Here is a 24,142-nt window from a genome sequence, read left to right as displayed (position 1 = left end):
GGCCTTAGTTGCTAATGCTCCTAAAAACCAAATAACAATAACAATAACTGTGGTCTTCAGCCAAAAGGCAGGCGAAGGCAGATTACGAGAAATCCTTGGCAAGGGATGCAAAGAAAAACAGCAAAAAGTTCTTTACTTATGTAAACTCTAGAAGGAAGGGGATGAATCAGATTGGTCCACTTGATATTGATGGGTCAACTGTTGATGACCCTGCTCAGGTAGCTAACAAACTAAATGAATATTCTGCATCGACATTCACACATGAGGAGTTATTCAGTGAGAGGAATGCCAGAGGTGTATTCAACTCTAGCAGTAAGCTACAGAATCTTGAAATAACTGGGAGTAAAGTGGAGGAGAAACTGTTGAAGATAAACACAAGAAAGGCACCCGGGGTGGATGGGATCTATCCAGTTATATTAAAGGAGGCAGCAAAGGAAGTAAGCAAACCCTTAGCCATAATTATGAGAGCTTCCTTGGACTCAGGGGAGGTACCCATAGACTGGAAATGTGCAAATGTGACCCCAATTCACAAAGGAGGATCAAAGGCTGACACAAGTAATTATAGACCTGTGAGCTTAACTTCTGTTCCAGGAAAATTAATGGAGGCACTGGTTAAAGAAGCAATGCAGGATCATTTAGACAAGACTTCAGTTATAGCTCGGACACAGCATGGTTTTGTTAAGGGGAAGTCTTGCCTGACCAATTTGATTGGATATTATGATGCAGTCACAAAAGAACTGGATGCAGGGAATAGCTTTGATATTATATACTTGGATCTTAGAAAGGCTTTTGATACTGTTGCACATGGAAGACTGCTACACAAACTGGAGCAGTGTGACATTGGAGGCAAATTGCTGCTATGGATAAAGGGGTGGTTGAGGGGGAGAAGACAGAGAGTGGTAATCAATGGACACTGCTCATCGTGGACTAATGTTATTAGTGGAGTCCCTCAGGGCTCAGTGTTGGGTCCATTATTGTTTTCTGTATTTATAAATGATATTGATGATGGTATATCAAGCATAATGTCCACGTTTGCAGATGATACAAAGGTTGGCAGGGTTGTCAAGGACACTACTGACACTATGCTGCTGCAACAGGATCTGGAAAGGTTGAGCAGATGGGCTGAGAGGTGGCAAATGAAGTTTAACATTGACAAATGTAAAGTACTACACATGGGAAACAGCAACCCCAGAGCAACGTATCAACTCTGTGGCACTACACTGACAGTGGTAGAGAATGAAAGGGACTTGGGGGTAGTTGTGCTGGAAGATATGAAGTTCTCTGAGCAGTGCAGACGGGCTGCAAGAGTAGCTCATGGAGTATTGTCAATGATATACAGGAATTTTTCCAGCAGGGATAAGGAGGTGATTATTCCATTGTATAAGGCAATGGTCAGGCCACACCTAGAGTACTGTATACAGGTCTGGAGGCCTCATTTCAAGAAGGATGTAGAGCTGCTGGAACGAGTACAGAGAAGGGCAACAAGATTAGTGAATGGAACAAAGGGGTGCTCTTACGAAGAAAGGCTTAAGTTTTGCAAATTACAGTGTCTGGAGACTAGGCACCAGCGAGGTGATCTGATAGAGGTGTATAAAGCCTTGAATGGTTTGAGCATGCTCAATGCTGATGGGATTCTTCCTCTAGCTCAGAATAATCACCTGAGAGGGCATAAATTCAAATTGAGGAAAGACAGATGTAGGATAGACGTGCGGAAATTTGCCTTTAGTCAGCAGGTGGTTGGTTGGTTGGTTGGTGGAACAGACTTCCATCCCTTGTAGTGGAGGTTGATAGCCTACATAAATTTAAGGCTCAGCTGGACAGGTATTTTGAACGAACAGAGGGGTGAAGTGGAAGTGGGTTTTTTTTTTTTTTTTTTTTTTTTTTGGCTGATGCTGCATAAGCTTGCTTGCTTGCATCAAATGCCTCTACTAATGGTAATGCTAAAATGCTAAAAGGATGTCAGAAGGATTTTGATGAATCTTGATGCTAAGAAAGCTCCAAATCCTCATGGCATTTCTCCACTAGTTCTCGAAACTTGTGCTTCTAAACTTACTCCTGTTCTGTGTCACCTTTTTTCTCTTTCTTATTCCAAAGGTGTTTTCTCTTCTGCTTGGAAATTTGTTCATATCTAGCCAGTTCCTAAAAATGGTGACAAATCCCTCCCATCCAATTATCATCCCATTGCACTTCTATCCTATCTAAGGTAATGAGAAATCAATTAACCGCAAACTCAAACTATCTAGAAACCTGCTGTCTGATTAAGGATCACTGGTATGGATTCCATCAGTGTCAATCCGCTGGTGATATTCTGGTTTATGTTACCCATGTATGGACAAATTCAATGGAAAGGTTTCGTGAAACTCAAGAAGTTTCTCTTGACATTTCAAAGGCCTTTGATCATGTTTGACCTAGAGGTCTTCTAAATAAACTTCGATCTTATGGTTTGCCAACTGTTTTTTGTAATTGGGTATCCAGTTTTCTCTCTGACTGCTCACTGCGGGTGATGGTAGATTGCTCTCTGTCTTCTAACTGCTCCACTAATGCTGGTGTTCCCCAAGGTTCAGTTCTTTCTCCCATTCTTTTCCTCTTGTGTATTAATGACCTTCTTCCACTGACTGGAAATCCTATCCATAATATTTCTGATGATAGCACATTGCATTACACCTTCCAGTTTGAGAAACCTTGCCCTGCACAAACAGCTTCAACTTTTCGAATATCCAAGATCCAATTCCTTAAATTGTGATCTGCAGATAATTCTCCAGTGGGACAAAGATAACTTAGTTGATTTCAATCCTTCTAAAACTCAGTCCTATTTTATATTTTGCAAAAAGGTTTCTTCTGCCGCTCTGCTTATCTTCGATGACACTCCAATTTCTAGGCAAGGTCATATATCTCTATTCAGGATTACCCTGACTTTTAATCTCTCTTGGCATAAGAAAATTACAAATATTGCTTCCTCTGCATCTAAAAAACTGGGTTTTCTCTTTTTTACTTTTTTGTCAAACAGCTGTTATTCTGTACAAATTGCAAATCTGTCCTACCGCAGAATACTGTTCCCACATCTGGGGTGATGTCCCCAAACCTCTCTCAGGCTAGTAGATTCCTTTCAAAAGAGGGTAGTTAGGTTAATTAATGACGCACCTCTAACAAATCTCTCTCTCTCTTCTCTCTGTCTTATAGGCATTCTGTTTCTGCTGCATGCCTTTTCTATAGATACTTCCACGGGCACCGTCCTTCTGAAATTGGCTTCTATAATTCCCACTCTCTCTCTCTCTCTCTCTCACTCTTCCAAAGCAGTCTAAGCATATGCCGCAATGAGGCAACGTTGTTTTACTGTCCAACCTCAAACTTACAGAACCAACTTTTTTCTTCCTCATTTATTCATTCAACTTCCATTTTCTGGAAGACCCTTCCTTCATACCTATTTCCTGAAAATTACAATCTACAGAAGTTTAAGTCTAATGTCAACAAATCTTCCTTCCACCTTCTTAACCTTCAACCTATCACGGTACTAAGTTTTTGTACTCTGTCTATCTTGTGAACTGCTCTGACCGTTTGGTCATCCTGGAGTATAAACAGAAAATTTATTTATTTATTTACTATAGGTTCTAATATCTCTCATTTTTGGGGTTTTCATTAAAAAAAAAAAAAATAGTTCAGAATAGATATCCTATTCAGACACTGTGAGAAGATTCCATTCTAGGATCACACCTTGGGATGAGTTTACTATCATGTGGAGGAAAACCGAAATTGACATGCCCCCAAGTGTGGTTGCTTGAGTGTTTATCACTTTTAGTTTCTATTAGGATATTTCTAGAATATGACTATTTAATTGGTTTAGGGAATTATCTCACCCTTCTGAATAAATAAGTTTGACATTTTCTTTATGGACGATAATTTCACTGGTGGAATGAATTATCAGAAAGTGTTCAGTTGGTCCTGATATTTCTTCTGTTCTGGCCTTTTGCTGAAGTAGTATTATTATTCATGTTTGTGTGTCAATATGGTCTCACAGTGAGCATGTGATGGGATTCCGTTTATCAGGATTCATGAAGAATGATAAAAAACTCAGGAGTGAGATGCCATGGATATCCAAGCACCATACTACTTGCACCTCTGCCAGCCTGAATCTGGTTCCTTAGCTCTTGAGGATAAAGATACGGCATTAACATGGTCGATCCTTGGAGGCAAACTCAGTAGCTGATTGTTACTGGGTGAACCATTCTAGGATTTCCTTCTAGCCAAAGCAATAGAACCAAAGTGGCTTGTTGAAGATGGATCCCTCAATTCCACCAGGATTCCCCTTTGTGAATTTTCACAGATCACTCACAGCACTTGGGCAAACATGCCAGGTTCCTATGATGTTAGCCTGAAACCTAGAATCTGGGAACTGGATCCTGTCATGCCTACAGGGCCAGCAGAACCACAGGAAAGTACCTGTGCTACATCGAGTTCTTATTTCGAGGGATCTTGGGTAGTAGGAACATAGCTGAATACTGCATGGGCCAAGGAAAAGATAAACTTCACCTCAGAATTCGGGAAATGGGGAGTACTTGAAGGGGGGTTGATAAGATCTATGATTTATAAGATCTTTGCTAGGAGGGAGAAGGATGTCATTATCCCTCTGTACAAGATGACAGTTCGACTGCATTTGGAGTATTGCATTCAGATCCTAAAAAATGACATACTGGAGAGAGGGTTCAAGGAAGGATAACCAGATTAGTGAAGAACAACTTGGAAGGTGCTTACTGCAAAGTTTAACAACTTGACATCTGGTGGGGGGGGAGATTTGATCAAGGTATATAAAGCAGTGAAGAGGTTGATGAAATCAACGGGTTCCCCCTTGGAGGTGAAACATGAATCAGAAGGCACAAATATGAAATCTCAGGGAATAACAGAAGGCTGGTTCTCATGAAATTCACCCATGGGCAGTGAGTTGTCAAACACTGGAATAAGTTGCCTCCCAAAGTGATAGAGGCAGTGAGTCCGAATGAATTCAAAGCAGAACTGGATGGTTACCTTGTGGAAACGGGAATACTGTGAATATTCTGTTTTGTTTTATTATTTATTTCAAAATTATTATTATTATTAATTTTTTTTCTGGCTGATGTAGAAAGAGTCTGCTTCCTTGCATTATGTGGCATCACTGGCAGTGCAGAGATACTATGACTCAGATGATACCTGCAGGCTGTAGGGTGCTCCTGGGGAACTACTAGACAGAAACACATATATGTTCTTTCTGTACTGCATTCAAATTCTGCATCCCTTATGTAAGAGTGGCAACATGGTTAACTGACTTCAAATTAATCAACTTTATTTTGCTATGTTCCTAGCATCAGTGTATTAAGCATGAATAGATGTGCTTATTTGTGTTCTTTGTAAACTAACACAGTTCACATAATTGCTTCTCATGTGACAACTCCTCCCAGCAGGCCTTGTAATCTCCCTCTGCCCACCTTGCTTGAAAGGCATGCTCATACAGAAACACTGTAAGAATCAATTTTGCTTCTGCTTATCATTATCATCAGCTGATGATAATGATAGTGTCAATAACTTGAGGCTGCTTTCTCATTTATAATAATATTTTGGAAAAATGTGGAAGATGTTAAAGAGGTCAAGGAATGTCATACACCATTTAAAACAAGGCTCATTCTCCAAAGATTAGTTGCTCCAAAATGCTATGCCACCATTCTTAAATTTCGCATTTAGAAAGTCTTACACAGATGTTGTTTAAGTTGTTTATGACAGGAAAAGCTCCGATTCCAACTCAGAATCATTATTTGTTCTTAACAATAATGATCCTGAGTAGGAACATAAACACAATAAAGAAACTTCAGCTCAGCACACAAGTGAATGAGAGAAAAGTGCTGGGCCATCTGTATGAAGTATGATAAAAATGCACATGAGAAACATTTATACTAGTTTGCAGGAAAAAAGTGCATAAAATTCACTGATTTTAATGACAAAATTCGTTAAATTAAAGTAAAACATAACTGTTTCATTGTTATTATAGTTACCAGTTCCTACATGAGGTCCTTAACTTATAGTAAGTATATTCACAATTTTTTAGCTTAACATTTGTTCTGCAATATATAATGACAGGATATAAATAAGAAAAATTATGAAAGAAGGGTCAAGTTATTTAAGTTAGCAAAAGAATGTTTACAAAGTTGATTTGTGTATGTCTGCATCAATAGCTACCAACACTACTCAACATGCAATCAATACTATACAAATAAGCAGGAAAGAAAATGAAGGTGAATGTAACATTCTAGACATAAAGCAGCACCTTCTTCTCCTTCCATACTTTCTTTCTCACTTCTGCCAGCAGAGTAGTGGACGGCATCAAAACCTTGTGTAGTTGCATTGGATACTCTTTGCCGGACTGAGCTACGGTCGTAACTACGGAAAAATGATAGCACTCCAGGCTTCTTATTATGGTCTAATGAGCAGGGGAAAAGAAGGGGGAAAAGCAAGTGACAAAGGGAGTTTACTCTGACAAAGCAGAATAAGCAAAATGTTTACTGTATATAACATATTATTTATTATAAGAGTAAAATAAAACATTAAGGACTGAAAATTTAATACTACATTACTTTACTGAGTTGAATAACTTTTTTTTATAAAACTGTACAAAAAAAAACAGGAAGTTTTCTTTGTTTTATATTAAAGGTTTATATAAGTTTCTTGAAATCACTTATTTCTGGAGAACAGTTTTTGAAGCTCTAGGATATTTAAGAGATTTTCATAACAATGTCAGTAGTTATGTCACTCAGCAGTGTCATATTATATTTTAACATTAATTTCTTATACCTATCAGCATCAAACTCTGTAATATTCATTGGCATGGGAGGTCTATCCCATGTAAAAATGTGGCAGTTTTGAATATTTCTTATCAAATGGGTTCCTCCCCCCCCATTTCTTTTCTGGTCAATGTAATGATAAAATTTCTCTGTAAAATTAAGACATTAAACTACAGTGGAAATCATTTTTCTTTTTAATTTAATTTAATAACTGGAGTTGTCAAAAATGTTAATATTTTCATATACCATTTTTAAGAAGCTGTCATTATTGTTTATATGGTACATTAGCATCTGGGGCAATAATGTGTCATTTATTAAGTCTGTGCATGATGTGTGTTCAAGAGCCTATTGGCATGTTGTTGCACAGGCTGAAAAATTCAGAACTGCCTTTCCCCTGTGATGGCACCCATGGAGCACATTCTCTCTGCTTAAGATAAACTAACCACAGCCCCAATGGAAGAGTCATTTAAAAATTTCTCGTCTCCCAACAGGATTTGAACCAGATCTCCCCAAACAAATGACAAGTGGGAAACCTTTCAGAGCTTATAATGTTGTCATGTGTGAATATTTCTAAATAAATTTTTTTGCCATAGCATATTAATATCTCAGATTTACAAATATTTGATCTTATGAACTTGATGCTGAACCTTACAAACTTCTGCTCCACTTCACCTACTGCACAGCACTTAAATAATAAAACTCCACTGAATTATATTACTCTATTTTTATATTATGGAGATCAGTATATATTCATTTCAAAAAATGTCACTGTTACTGATGCTGACTTAAAATTATAATTTTAAATTTAAATTGAATAATATCATCTAATGAGGCAAATCTGATATTCATTTGAAACTCAAAGGACAGCTGTAGCAGGTGTTTCAGGGCTTGCTATCTCTTCAACAGATAACAGGTGGCCTTAATTAACAATGCTGTATTAAATGGTGGTTGTTGTTGTTATTTGGTTTTTAGGAGCATTAGCAACTAAGGCCATATTGCTCCGGGAATATGCGGTGGTCATTCCCTGACCTTTCCGCATCCTCCGTATTTGGTGGTGACGGGCTCGAACCCCAGTCTAATCAAGAAGCGTGTGCTACGCACTGCTGCTCCTTCCCACCTGGCTACGGAGGCGCCGTATTAAATGGAAAAAAATAATAATAAAAAAAACTGGTAAAAAAATAATGTTTTGAGTCTAAATGAGCAAGTGGGATAAGAAAAAGTGAGCAAGTGCATGGAAGAAAAAATTCCAGTTGAATGCATAAAAAAAAGGTTATGTTTTAATCGCTATTGCTAATTTGCTAAGTTTATGGAATGCAGCAATTAATAAAGGTGTTTCATTTTTATTTTAGTGCAGGCATCGAAATAATTAGACAATAAATGCTTATCTGCATTATAACCAATCTCTTCAATCATAGTATATTCTTGTATATTCCCTTTGGCTGCTAATTGAGGTCACCTGCTGTGAAGAGGGGCCACTGAGCCTGAGCAGCATGCCTGCAGGCCTTACCTCTTTTCAATTTGAAATTGAATATTATCAAAATCGATATGTTGATCTAAACTTAATATTAGTAATTTTATGTTAGATCTTGAATAATGATATCATTTCTGGAGTAAAATAACCCCAGCTTGCTTCTATCATTGGAGGGAACGGGACATCTCTAAGACAGCAAGTTTTAGGGAAAAAATGCAGATAAGTGTTTATTATCTAATTATTCAATTCCTGAATTGAAACAAAAACCCCACTCCTTTATTAATTTGCTGATCAGGACATTATCTTTGAGAATAAAATGAATGAGAGTGAAACTTTTTGCAGGGAATTCTTGCAACCACTAAGCCAGCTAGTTTCCCATTCATTTTTAATGTCTATGGTGAGTGCTTGGCTTTTGAGGTATGTGCTTCTATTGGTTATCATCATTTAGGGGCAACAGCCACTCAACTCAAACCCCTTGCTTGGTAGAGCAGTAGTTATTGAAACACTACATTTCTTCTTTGCCTACTGTTTTCCTTGTGGCTTCCCAAGGAAAGGGACATTAGAGGTTGACTTTTATATTTAATTTCCTATAAGTGCATAACTTCCATCAGCATTTTATTAGGTGGTCAGCATTGCAGTTTGTGATAAACCATGCTGGTGAGAGAGAGAGATTCTAAACATGCACTTATAGAGTTTTTTGTTTGAAATTTCTTGTAGTCATTCTTCTGTACTTATTAATCAACCTGTTTTTATACAGTATTTTTGTTGAACCATTGTTGCACTTTCCACTTTAAACTTTTCAGTAACATACTCAATCACAGGAAATTGATGTCTCCAGAAAACAGAGATTGAGACCAAAATATTTTAGATCCTGTTCCTCAGGAGATCTTTAATATAAAAATATATTAGCAGAAAAATGATTTAAAATCCAACCAGCTATTTTATATAATGTGCATTGGAAGTCCAATCGCAGAGTTTTTTAACCTGGGAAAAGTATCTCCTTTTTAAAATCTCATTTTTCAATAAAACAGAGATACTTTTCCCATGTTAAAAAACTCTGTGACAAATTAAAAAAATATCTACACCCGAACGATTGGTCTGTTCTTAAGACTTCCATAGATTTATGTCATGAAGCATTAGAAATTGATATAAAAAACAAGACACTTAAATAAATTGAATGCATTGTTACAGGTTCCCAACCAGGTTCATGTGAATGTTACAGAAACCCCTCTTTTTAGGAGTGATTTTGATTTTTTGATTTGGTAGTTGTTGGCGCATCGGCTTCTGTGGCCATATTGCACCTCCCAAGGTTTTTGCAGTACTTTGATCCAAGCCCAAGGCGGGAATCGAACCCGCGACATTTGGGTTGCCGGGCAGGTACTTTACCCACTCGGCTAGCCCGGTCGGCCTTTTTAGGAGTAACGTGCCTACTAATAATCCAAATACGTTATCACAGGCTTTCAGAAAAGTACCTATAGGTTCTTCTACAATTCCCCTACATACGTACATGTCCACACATGACCTAGATGCAAACTCAGCTCATATTTGTTCCTCACCCCTACAACCAACATGCAATGTGTCCACATATAAACAAGTTACAAATCTTTCTTCATATGTGTTATCTGAGGATCAGATTTCACTTTTAGCGAAAGGGTTGAATTTTAATTTACCACCACATAAGCTATCTAAGAAACAATTTGTGATAGATTTTGAGTTCACTCTCCAGAATGTCTAACAAAAGGACTTGCTCTTTCAACAAAAGCAAGTCCTCAAAATATGCACATTTACCTAGATTAAATAATAAAGAGATTATAGCATTATGCAAACTTCAGGAAAATAAAGACATTGTCATTCAAAGAGCAGGCAAGGGAGATACAGTTGTCGTACTTAACAGGCTAGACTATATTAACAAATTAGATTCCATTATATCGGACAGTTCAACATATCGGGAGGTAGACCCATCTGTATTTTCAAATTTAGTTAACCAATATAATGAAATAACAATACTAACTTCATAGCAGAAAAGTGATTTGATTTCAATGGCTCAATTAAAAGAGCTGAAAGCAAGGATATATAATATTCCATTACTTTTTGGACAAGCAAAACTCTATAAACCTGGGTGTCCCATTTGGCCATATACAATATCATAAAACCCTTCAGACAGATGATAAAATTGGGAATTAAAAACTGCGACTCATTATTTAATAGTGTTAAAGATTGCTAGTGTGTGGCGGTAATGATAAGTTGTTTTCATTAGATGTCACTTCTCTGTATACAAATGTTAATGTGGAATACACACTTGATATACACCGATGAGCCAAAACATTATGACCAGCGAGTCATTATGCAAGTCGAAGCAACTACAAGTGAACTACGGTGCATGCGCGGGTCTGGACACGGTATAAAAAACACCCGATACCGAGCTCCATTAATCAGTATTACTCTTGTTCTTCATATGGGAAAGGCACCTTACTTAAGCGAGTAAGGTCATTAAGGTCATTACAATTTGGCCTTACAAAGGCCAAATTGTAATGACCAGACGACTGGGTCAGAGTATATCTGAAATGGCACGGCTTGTGGGACGTTCACGGTCAGCCGTGGTTAGTACCTACTGAATGTGGTCCAAGGAGGGGGAACCCACGAACCGCCGGGAAGGTGTTGGATGACCATGGCTTGTCAATGCTTGTGGTGAGCGAAGGCTCTTCAGGATGGTACGTGGTAACAGAAGGGCGACTGTGGCACAACTTGCTGGTAATTGGAATGCTGGTGACGGGAGTAATGTGTCACAACCCACAGTACATCGAACCCTGCTGAAAATGCGGTATGTGTGCCCATGCTAACCATGGTTCACTGGCGACTGCGTCTACAATGGGCATGCGAGCATCAAAACTGGACCTTGAGTGATTGGAAGAAGGTCGTCTGGCCCGATGAATCACATTTCCTGTTGCACCACGTGGATGGCTGGGTACATGTGGGTCGTTTACCTGGAGAAGTGATGGCACCTGGATGCACCGTGGGACGAAAACCGGTGGCAGCGGTGTTGTGCTTTGGGCGATGTTCTGCTGGCATACCCTGGGTCCCGTCATCCATGTGCTGGGCACTCTGATGTCTACCACCTACCTAAACATTGTTGCTGTTCAGGTACACCCTTTCATGGCAACGGTCTTCCCCTCTGGCAATGCCATCTTTCAGCAGGATAATGCGGCATGCCACACTGCCTCTATTGTTCGAGACTGGTATGCGGCACATGAGGAAGACTTCCAGGTATTGCCCTGGCCTCCAAATTCCCCAGACATCAATCCCATTGAGCATCTGTGGTTTGTGTTGGAATAGCAACTATGATCTGCGGCATCTCAACCATGGACCTTAGAGGAGTTAAAGGATCTGCTGGTTACGTGTTGGTACCAGATACCACAAGACACATTTAGAAATTTTGTAGCGTCCATGCCTCACCCTGTACGAGCTGTTTTGGCTGCACGTGGAGGACCAACATCATATTAGGTAGGTGGTTGTAAAGTTTTGGCTCATCAGTGTAGTTTGGGAGTATTAAATAACAATACACTGCGATAAATTATACTAAATTACTTAAAAATGAAATTTTATATTTAATTAAGCTTCTGATTGAAGCAAACTATATTACCTTTCAGGGCAAGTTATATAGGCAAATTTTCAGTCTACCTATAGGTCTAAGCCTGAGTGGCCTAGTATCAGAGTTATATCTTGCTAAGATCGAACACATACATTTAACATCATTTCTTCCAAGAATTACTTATTACGAGAGATACTTAGATGATGTGCTCATTATTACCGATGATTTCACTACTCAAGATATCTTACAAAGAATACGATGAAACAAAGTCTTCAAATTTCCTAAATTTCATGCTTGCATGAAATGGGAATAAAATACAATTCAACATTTACTGTAAGCCTACAAATACAAGTTATTTTGCTATTTTTTATTTTTTTAGGAGCATTAGCAACTAAGGCCATATTGCTCCAGGGATATGCAGTGGTCATTCCCTGACCTTTCCACATCCTCTGTATTTGGTGGTCATGGGCTCAAGCCCCGGTCTAATCAAGAAGTGTGTGCTGCTGCTGCTGCTGCTGCCCACCTGGCTACGGAGGTGCCTCACAAATACAAGTATCTTTCTTCACTATAATAGTTATCAACTATTTGCTTATAAAAGGTCCACCATATTCAACCAATTTCTTACTGCTTATAAATAATCCACATCTGAGCCAGTTTTACATTTAGAGATTGAGATACTAACCAACAGATTTTTAAATAGAGGTTATCCTCTCACCACTATTAACCAAATCAAACTAAAAGCAAAAGACAGGTCATAAAATATCACACAAATTAACAGAACCAATAAAAACTCCTTTATTTCGATTCCATATATTGAACAACAGCATAAACAACTTAGTAGACTCTAAAGGTACAGAATTTAAAATTGTGGCAAGACCAATGCAGAAACTACATACTATGCTAAAAAAAAGTTGCACAGTTCATTCTTCTTCTTCTTCCTCAGTACAAGTAATTGATCTTGTATACAATACATCCTGTAGTGAATGTGACTCCGTATCAAAACTCAGCCCGGTGTACCTTAGACATTAGAGTGAAACAACATGCCACTTCAGTCTGTTCTTTGCATGCAAATGGATCAGAATTTACTTTTCATGCAGTGAATGAAAGTAATACATTTCTTTTTAATGAAGCAAAAATTCTGAATATCCAACATAATTACACAAACCCTTGAAATTAAGTTGCATGAAAATTCTATCAACGTACGTCATCCCTACCTCATTTCGGATTCATGGTTTTTTAAACACACATGCACCAATCTCTCCATTTAATATCTTGACACATACATACATACACACATCATGTTATTTCCAACCTGTGATCAAGATGGTTTGTTAAAAAGCTTAATCAGCTTAAGGAAGGAAAGTTCCTTAAAAATTGTGTTAAATTTCTCATCTCGATTTATTTCATTGTTGCGATCTTAATTTAATTTAATGCCGTGATCAATTTTTTCACTGTAATTAATTTTGATACAATGCCTTCTCTCAGTCATAGTTTCATGGGGGTGGTTTGATGTGTTTTTGGGTTGGGCTGGGATCCTTGACTTCCGATTTTGGGGCACTTCAATTAATTCATGGTGCTGTGAATGCAAGAATTCATTAAATTATTTTCTGACTACATTCGGAAAGCATCGTTCTGAAGTCAATTCTATGTACCAGATTGAGGTAATCTCTTTTATCCCTTTTAAAATATCATTACAGCGTAGAACCTATTGAGTCTTGTAGCTCTTTCATTTCTGTTTTCATTTTATTCTTTGTTAATAAACTGTGGGTAAAATATCCACATTGATAAATTCCTTATAGCATATATTACAGAAGCAAGAGATTCATTTCTGAAGTTATATATAATTATTAAACCCCACTCTTAAACCACTCTTTGCTATTATAAAAAAAAAATGTAATTGTAATACAGAATATCAATGAAACTTCTTGTAATACAGTACTTATAAAATTACATAAAGGGTAGGAGATCTGTGGACTTACTTAACAAGTACCGGTCAATGTTGAGAAAAATTCACGAGTCAGGTTTAAATTTGAAAGTGTTTGCAATTCTGCCCAGACACGATAGGAGAGAGTGTATCGTGACAGCCCTGTTAATCAATTCGGCCCTGAAGAGATTGTGCAAGGCTCATGGGGTAGAATTTTTCTAAGCATGGTCTGTGATTGTTAACAGGAGTGACTACTTCTAGAGGGATGGGATACACTTAAAGAGAAAGGGTGTAAGAATATTTGCTGGTGCTATTGAGGCAGTGTTAGGTAGGTTGGAAAAGTGCTAGCTTGGGGGGGGGAATTCACAGGCTAATTAACATAGATTAACAGTAGCTGCAGGCAGAGGTGAAAGTGATTCTTGCACAGCTTCATTTGGAATGAGCAGCAGCCTGGAAAGCAAGGTGCTGGGGAATTCAAGGACATCATGGAACAAGTAAATACACAGGCTGTATTAGGGTAACTAAGAGTAAGAATAGGTTCATGTACACCAATGTCAGGAGTACAGTAAATAAATCTGATGAATTTGAAGTGTTTGTCAAGTCATCAAAGGCAGATACTGTTAAGATATCAGAGTTGTATATGCAGAATTGGAATTTGGGTGCAATGAATAGGAATGGAGGAGGGGTTATGCTTTTAGTTAAGAAACACAAAATCTAAGGCAGTGCATCCAGTTGACATAGGTGGACAGTGCAATGATGAATCTGTTGACATGCCATAAGCACTGGGAAAGCAAAATTGAGAGTAGGACTAATGATTCTGATGAGTACAACCAACAATTGTACAGAGAAACGGAGTGAGCCAGCAAATCAGAATGTCTTATAATAGGGGATTTTACCTTCCCAGATATTGACTGGAACTTTTGGGTTGGTCACTTGCACACTAGCAAGACTTTTGTGAATTTATTATATGATTCTTTTCTAGAGCATGTATGAGAGGCAACCAGAGGGAGTAATACTCTTGATCTGATTATTAGCAGTGATTATTCATGCATTAAGAATCTGCAGATAAAGGAACCACTAGGTGGCAGTGATCACAGTGTACTGATATGGGAATTACTTAAAGATGTAACTACCATCAGGTGTAAAGGGAAGGGTTTTTGCTTTTGTAAGGGTGACTACAGAGGTCTCAGACAGTTTTTAAATTCTGTACAGTGGGACCAATGATGATGATGATACTAAAAGCAAATTCTAAATGGGAAGCATTCAAATAATTAATCTTGAAAGCTACTAGGGTGACACGAATAATTATAGACCTATTAGTTTAACTTCTGTTCCGGGAAAATCATGGAGTCACTAGAAAAAGAAGCATTAAAGATCATCTAGACTGAACTTATAGTTCAGATACAGCATGGCTTTGTTTAGGGGAAGTCTTGTCTGATGAATCTGATTGGATACTATGATGTGGTCACACAGGAACTGGATGCAAAAAATAATTTTGATATCATATAATAATTTTCCGGAAAGCTTCTTATACTGTTCAACATGGAAGACTACTGCACAAATTGCACCAGTATGATATTAAGGCAAGTTGCTGCTATGGATAAAGGGATGGTTGAGTGGGAGAAGACAGAGTGGTAATCAATGGACACTGCTCTTCGTGAACAAATGTTATTAGTGGAGTTCCCAGGGTTCAGTGTTGGACCCATTGTTGTTTTCTAAATTTATCAATGATATTGATGAAGGTGCCTATCGGTGCCTCCGTAGCCAGGTGGGCAGAAGCAGCAGTGCATAGCAGACTCTTCTTGATTAGACCATGGTTTGAGCATGTGACCACGAAATATGGAGGATGTGGAAGGTCAGGGAATGACCACCGCATATCCCCAGCCCGGATAAAGGGTGAGGGTTGGCATCAGGAAGGGCATCCGGCCATAAAGGTTTCATGCCAGAACAGTAAAAACACTGACCTCATATATATAATGGGAAAAAGGCGAGGGAAAAAAAAAATGATGAAGGTATATCAGGTTTAATGTCCAAGTTTGCAGACAATATGATGGTTGGCATATTGTCAACCATCATATTGTCTGCAAGACAATTGTACAAATTGGAGCAGAATGGTATTAAGGGTAAGTTGCTACAATTCATAAAAGGATAGTTGAGTGGGAGAAGACAGAGGGTGGTAATCAATTGGTGCTGCTCTTCATGGAGTAATGTTATTAGTGGAGTCCCAAAGGGTTCGGTGTTGGGTCCACTGTTGTTTTGTTTATTTATCAGTGATATTGATGAAGGTATATCAGGCTTAGTGTTGAAGTTTGCAGATGATACAAAGGTTGGCAGGGTTGTTAATGACATGGTAGTGTGCTACTGCAACAGCATCTTGAAAATTTGGACAGATGGGCTGAGAAGTGGCAACTGATGATTAACCTTGACAAATGCAAAGTACAGCATATGGGTAGAAGTAACCCCAGACAAACGTACCAGCTGTGTGTGGTACTACACTTAAGGTGGTAAAAAATGAAAAAGACCTGGGAGTAATTGTGCAGTCAGATATGAAGTTTTCTGAGCAATGCAGACAGGCTGCCAGGGCAGGTCATGGGATTTTGTCAATGATACATAGGAATTTTGCTAGCAGGGAAAAGGAGGTGATTGTCCCTCTGTATAAGGCAATGGTTAGGCCATGCCTTGAGTACTGCTTACAGGTCTGGAGGCCTCATTTTAGGAAGGATGTAGATTTGCTTGAGCGTGTACAGAGAAGGGCAACGAGATTGGTGATAGGAATGAAGAGATCCTCTTACCAAGAGAGGCTTAAATTCTGCAAATTGCAGTGGCTGGAGACCAGGCACCTGCACTGTAATCTGATTGAGGTGTATAAGGCCTTCAATGGGTTGAGCACGCTGAATTTTGATGGGATCCTTACACTTGTTCAGATTACCAACCTAACGGGGCATAAATTCAAATTAAGAAAAGACAGGTGTAGAATAGATGTGCGGAAATTTGCCTTTAGCCAGCGGGAGGTTAATTGCTGGAACAAACTTCCATCTGTCATGGAAGTTGATAGGTTAAATAAATTTAAGGAGAAACTGGACAGGCATTTGGAGGGAATGGTGCGATTTTTTTTTTTTTTTTTTTTTGCTGATGCTGCATAAGCTCATACACTTGCTTTCTTGCATCACATGCCACTACTACTACTGCTCATGTTTACCTTTCTTACATTCACTTTAAATGGGCAGCCAGCCATTAGAACTTTTTAAATCTGTTTTTGCACAATGATTACTAATGCATGTCTAAGATTAAAGTATTTCTGCTGTTAAATTCAGTGTCAACTGTATTAGTCCAAAGTGACTACCATGTTGAACTAGAATGAAAACAACTCGTTACATAATAAGAATTTTCTTCTGAAGATCTGTACGATTTACAACCATGCATGAACACACACACACACACATGCTTTGGGTAAGAGGCACCGTGTAAGTAAGATATATCTGCTAGTGTCAAAGAAAGACATTCTAAACAGAAATTGTAGCAGGGTGTTTAATGATTTTGTAATAACTGAGAACAAAGTGGAGGAGAAATTGTTGAAGTTAAACATAAGAAAGGCACCTGGGGTGGATGGGATATATCCAGTTATATTAAAGGAGGTGGCAAAGGAAGTAAGTAAACCCTTAGCCATAATTATGAGAGCATCCTTGGACTCAGGAGAGGTCCCCACGGACTGGAGATGTGCAAATGTATCCCAAATTCACAACGGGGGATCGAAGGGTGACATAAGTAATTACAGACCAGTTTGTTTAACTTCTGTTCCTGGTAAAATAATGGAGTCACTGGTTAAAGATGCATTTCAGGATCATCTAGACAAGAGTGCAGCAATAATTCAGATACAGCATGGGTTTGTTAAGGGAAAGTCTGGTCTGACAAATTTGATTGGATATTATGTGGTTACAAAGGAACTGATTTCAGGAAAGCTTTTGACACTGTTGCACATGGAAGACTAATGTATTACAAATTGGAGCACAATGGTATTAAGGGTAAGCTGCTACAATGGATAAAAGGATGATTGAATGGGAGAAGACAGAGGGTGGTAATAAATGGGTGCTGCTCTTGGTGGACTAATGTTATTTGTGGAGTCCCACAGGGTTCGGTGTTGGGTCCACTGTGGTTTTGTATATTTATCAATGATATTGATGAAGGTATATCAGGCTTAGTGTTGAAGTTTGCAGATGATACAATGGTTGGCAGGGTTGTTAATGACAGTAATGGCAGTGTGTTACTGCAACACTATCTAGAAAATTTGGGCAGATGGGCTGAGAAGTGGCAACTGAAGTTTAACATTGACAAATGCAAAGTACTGCATATGGGTAGAAGTAACCCCAGAGAAATGTACCAACTGTGTGGGTACTACACTTAAGGTGGTAGAAAATGAAAAAGACCTGGGAGTAATTGTGGAGTCAGATATGAAGCTTTCTGAGCAATGCAGACAGGCTGCCAGGGCAGGTCATGGGGTTTTGTCAATGAATATACCGTATTTTGCTAGCAGGGAAACGGAGGTGATTGTCCCTCTGTATAAGGCAATGGTCAGACCATTGCCTTATGCAGAGGGACAATCTCCTTAAGTACTGCATGCAAGCCTGGAGGCCTCATTTTATGAAGGATGTAGATTGGCTTGAGCATGTACAGAGAAGGGCAACAAGGTTGGTGAGGAGAATGAAGGGATCCTCTTACCAAGAGAGGCTTAAGTTCTGCAAATTACAGTGGCTGGAGACTAGTCACCTGCGAGGTGATCTGATTGAGGTGTATAAGGCCTGGAATGGGTTGAGCAACGCTGAATTCTGATGGGATTCTTCCACTTGTTCAGATTACGAACCTAATGGGGCATAAATTGAAATTGAAGAATGACAAATGTAGAATAAATGTGCGGAAATTTGCCTTTAACCAGCGGGTGGTTAATTGCTGGAATAAACTCCCATCTGTTGTGGAAGCTGATAGGTTAAATAAATTTAAGGAGGAACTGGACAAACATTTAGACGGAATTGTTTTGTAAATTTTTTTTTTTTGGCTGATGCTGCATAAGCTCATACACTTGCTTTCTTGCATCACATGCCACCACCACCACTACTACTACTACTATTATTTATTTTTGACAACTGTCTTAACACATTCATTGCCACCTACAATCTCTGTCCATCACACACAGTTAAAATATCCTAGGACTGAGTCTCGTCTAGATGGTTAGGGCAGAAACTTGTGGGCTTTCTGCTCACAGTACCTGAATTAGTCAGGTACTGACTAATTCTGTTTCTGGAAGAAAGAAAGAAAATCTGTTTTTTTGTCTGGTAAAATGAAAGAAAATGATTCTCAAAGTCAAGCAACATTTCATCTAGATGGAATGTATTATGCATCAAGTGTGTTGCCTTGTGGTTGTTATATGTCTTTAGGTCCACTAACAATTTAGACTATAATGTACCATTGTGTATTATATCTGTGTATTTATGGACCAATTTCATTTTGTGTGAGCTGAAAAACCTGAAAAAACTCACATAGGAACCCTATTCCATTTATCCGAGATCAGCTAACTACAGCTCTGATTGAAGAAGCCTTCAGAAATTCTTCCAGTCTACAATGGGACTCAAGAAGCCCACAGTTCTCCAAATGAGCGGCAAATGGCGAAACCTCTATACTCTATTCAATAGTAAAGAAAAAGTCTGAAGTAACAAAATTTTTGGATATATGCCATATCCAAAAATTTTGTTACTTCAGACTTTTTCTTTACTATTGAATAGAGTATAGAGGTTTCGCCATTTGTCGCTCATTTGGAGAACTGTGGGCTTCTTGAGTCCCATTGTAGACTGGAAGAATTTCTGAAGGCTTCTTCAATCAGAGCTGTAGTTAGCTGATCTCGGATAAATGGAATAGGGTTCCTATGTGAGTTTTTTCAGGTTTTTCAGCTCACACAAAATGCAAATTGGTCCATAAGCAAGAACATAGCCAGCTCCTTGACATAACATGGCTTTGACAATGCCCCCCCCCCCAATACACACTATTTGGACTTCCTCCAGTCACTATCTGGCAGAATAGAAGCAGGGAGAATATACACCAGCTGATCAAGATGCCTCCTAGACAATTACAAAGAGGTTTGGTCCTTCTATCTAGTGCTAGTTTGTAAAAAACATTTTAGAGCTTTACCTCAGAAATGTAAAGAAGTCTGGATCTTGCCATGATGCCCACCATAATCTCAAATGACATCGGTCATACTGCATGATGGAATGAGATGGGGGGGTTTTACTGGAACTTTGCTCTGGATACTAAATATGAGTTTCACTGCTTCCAGCCTCCAATAAGCAAAGTGGTGGTATTGCACCCATTGATGAGAGTCATATACCAACTAGTATTGCCTGGTAATAAAGAGGGGCAACATTCCTTAGTGTGCGGTGAATACCACACCTTGATCCCTGCTTATATTGGTTCACACCTAGTTTACATTGATTGGACATCACCAAATTTTCAGTCCACTTGATTCATGTTACCAGAATATCAGATACATCAGCATTTTAGACTTTAACTTCTAATCTCTCTCTCTTGGCACAAGCACATCACAAATAATGCTTCCTCTGCATCTAAAAAACTGGGTTTTCTTTTTTTCTCTCAGCATTAAGTTTGTTCGAAACAGCTAATCACTCTGTATAAATCTCAAATCCATCCTACTATGGAATACTGTTCACCATCTGGGGCAGTACCTCCAAAACCTCTCTCCCCTAGCTTTCTAGATACTATTCAAAAGAAGGCAGTTAGGTTAATGACCCATCTCTTAGAAGGTTTCTTTACTCTCTGTTTCTACTGCATACCTTTTCTATAGATACTTCTATGACCCTGTTGACCAACTTCCAACCGAATTTGAATGCATGTTGCAACCAGTCATCATTTACTGTCCAACTTCAAACTCACAGAACTAATTTATCCCCTCAACTTCTGTTTTATGGAATAACCTGCCTCTCTTCACATGTATTAGAGACTGCTTCTACAGGGATGGGATACACTTAAATAGAAAGGGTGCAAGAATATTTGCTGATGCTATTGAGGCAGTGTTAGGTGGGTCGGAAAACTGCTAGCTTGGGGGGGATACAAGGACTAATAGATTAACAGTAGCCATTGGCAGAGGTGAAAGTGATTCTTGCACTGCTTCTATTGGAATGAGCAGCAGCCTGGAAAACAAGATGCAGGATATTTCAGAGCCTGCTGGGAGTCATTGCGGTACAAGCAAACACATGGGTTGTGTTAGGGTAGCTAAGAATAGGAACAGGTGCATGTATACTTGCGTGTACACAAATGCTAGGAGTTTGGTAAATAAATTTGATGAATTTGAGGTATTGCTCAAAGCATCAAAGGCAGATATTGTTGGGATATCAGAGACTAGGTGTCACACATATATAAGGAATGCAGAACTGGAATTTGGGGAGTACAATGTGTACAGAAAGGATAGACAGCACAGGAAGGGAGGAGGGGTTATGCTATTAGTTAAGAAACATATAAAATCCAAGGAAGTGAAGCCAGTCGACATCACTGGACAGTGCAGTGTCGAGTCAGTTTGGTGTGACATAAGAATTGGGAGATCAAAATTGAGAGTAGGAGTGTGCTATAGGCCTAATGACTCTGATGAGTATAATAAGAAACTGTACAGGGAAATAGAGTGGGCCAGTAAATCAGAGAGTCTTATAATGGGGGATTTTAATTTCCCAGATATTGACTGGAATTTGTGGGTTGGTCACTCACACACTAGAAAAGCTTTTGTGGATTTATTGGATGATTGTTTTCTACATCAGCATGTTCGGGAGGCAACTAGAGGGAGTAATACTCTTGATCTGATTATCAGTAGTGATTCTTCATGCATTAAGAATCTGCAGATAAAGGAACTACTAGGTGGCAGTGATCACAGTGTGCTGAAGTGGGATTTACTCAAAGAGGTACCATTAAGGGTAAAGGGAAGGGTTTTTGCTTTCGTAAAGACGACTATGATGGTCTGAGACAGTATTTAAATTCTATACAGTGGGACCAAATGATGATGTTACCAACAGCAAATTCAAAATGGGAAGCATTCAAAGAACTTATCTTGGAAGCTACTAGGCTTTACATACCAGCTAAGAAATATTGTTCAAGGTTTAGGCCTAAATGGATGTCAGATGAACTAATGAGACATATGGCAGAGAAGAAAAATGCATGGGATACATATAAATTAATGGGTGACATGGAAGCCTATGATAGATATAAGCTGGTCTGTAACCAAGTCACAAAGAAGATTAGGCAGCAAAGGCAGATTATGAGAAATCCTTGGCAAAGGATGCAAAGAAAAACAGAAAAGAGTTCTTTACCTATGTAAACTCTAGAAGGAAAGGGATGAATCAGATTGGTCCACTGGATATTGATAGTTCAACAGCTGACGATCCTGCTCAGGTGGCTAACAAACTAAACGAGTATTTTGCATCTACATTCACACATGAGGAGTTATTCAGGAAGGGGAATGCCACAGGTGAAGTAAACTCTGGCAGTGAGCTAGATGATTTTGTAATAACTGAGAGGAAAGTGGAGGAGAAATTGTTGAGGATAAACATAAAAAAGGCACCTGGGGTGGAGGGATCTATCCAGTTATATTAAAGGAGGCAGCAATGGAAGTAAGCAAACCCTTAGCCATAATTATGAGAGCTTCTTTGGACTCAGGGGAGGTACCCATAGACTGGAGAGTGCAAATGTGACCCCAATTCACAAAGGAGGATCAAAGGCTGACACAAGTAATTATAGACCTGTGAGCTTAACTTCTGTTCCAGGAAAATTAATGGAGGCACTGGTTAAAGAAGCACTGCAGGATCATCTAGACAAGACTTCAGTTATAGCTCGGACACAGCATGGTTTTTTTAAAGGAAAGTCTTGCCTGACCAATTTGATTGGATACTATGATGCAGTCACAAAAGAACTAGATGCAGGGAATAACTTTGATATTATATATTTGGATCTTAGAAAGGCCTTTGATACTGTTGCTCATGGACGACTGCTGCACAAATTGGAGCAGTGTGGCATTGGAGGCAAATTGCTGCTATGGATAAAGGGATGGTTGAAGGGAGAAGACAGAGAGTGGTAATCAATGGACACTGCTCATCGTGGACTAATTTTATTAGTGGAGTTCCTCAGGGTTCACTGTTGGGTCCATTTTTGTTTTCTGTATTTATAAATGATATTAAGGATGGTATATCAAGCTTAATGTCCAATTTGCAGATGATACAAAGGTTGACAGGGTTGTTAAGGACACTACTGATGCTATTCTGCTGCAACAGGATCTGGAAAGGTAGAGCAGATGGGCTGAGAGGTGGCAAATGAAGTTTAACCTTGACAAACGTAAAGTACTACATATGGGGAAACAGTAACTCCAGAGTATCAACTCTGTAGTATTACACTGACAGTGGTAGAGAATGAAAAGGACCTGGGGTTAACTGTGCAAGCAGATAGAAGTTCTGTGAGCAGTGCAGACGGGCTGCAAGTGTAGCTCATGGTGTCTTGTCAATGATATGCAGGAATTTTTCTAGCAGGGATAAGAAGGTGATTATTCCCTTGTATAAGGCAATGGTCAGGCCACACCTTGAGTACTGTATACATCTCTAGAGACCTCATTTCAAGAAGGATGTAGAACTGCTGGAACGAGTACAGAGAAGGGTAACAGGATTAGTGAATGGAAGAGAGGGTTGCTCTTACGAAGAAAGGCTTAATTTTTGCAAACTACAATGTCTGGAGACTAGGCACCGGCGAAGTGATCTGATAGAGGTGTATAAAGCCTTGAATGGTTTCAGCATGCTCAATGCAGATGGGATTCTTCCTCTTGCTCAGAATAATCACCTGAGAAGGCATTAATTCAAATTGAGGAAAGTCAGATGTAGGATAGATGTGCAGAAATTTGCCTTTAGCCAGCAGGTAGTTGGTTGGTGGAACAGACTTCCATCCCTTGTTGTGGAAGTTGATAGCCTAAATAAATTTAAGGCTCAGCTGGACAGGTATTTCGAACAAACAGAGGGAGGGGTGAATTGGGAGTGTTTTTTTTTGGCTGATGCTGCATAAGCTTGCTTTCTTGCATCATATGCCTCTACTACTAATGCTAATATCCCGAAAATTACAATCTACAGAAATTCAAGTCCAATGGCAACAAGTATCTTCTTACATCTTCTCATCCTTCAAACCATGCACAGTACTTAGTACCACAGATTCTAATACCTTTCACATTTGTAGGTTTCATAAAAAAAAAAAAAGCTCTGTCACAGAGGACAAGTGTTATGGTGAATAACTAAATTAATTAGATAATTAATTTAGATTTTTGATTTTGATTG

At 38.9% G+C, this 24,142-nt stretch overlaps 1 protein-coding gene across 1 annotated transcript in view; it reads right to left on the bottom strand.

Annotated features, from left to right (window-relative positions):
• Positions 1-24,142, bottom strand: part of fab1 (1-phosphatidylinositol 3-phosphate 5-kinase fab1) — an 809,612-nt gene that overhangs the window by 92,649 nt on the left and 692,821 nt on the right. Inside the window, exon 36 of the mRNA XM_090380831.1 lies at positions 6,290-6,442. Within this exon, the coding sequence (XP_090236957.1) occupies positions 6,290-6,442 (153 nt within the window). The remainder of the gene's footprint in view (positions 1-6,289; positions 6,443-24,142) is intronic.

This window comes from Mastigoproctus giganteus, chromosome 9 (genome assembly GCF_048544385.1).
Source record: "Mastigoproctus giganteus isolate SK-2022 chromosome 9, ASM4854438v1, whole genome shotgun sequence".
NCBI lineage: Eukaryota > Metazoa > Arthropoda > Arachnida > Uropygi > Thelyphonidae > Mastigoproctus > Mastigoproctus giganteus.
This window is presented reverse-complemented; position numbering and strand designations above follow the sequence as displayed.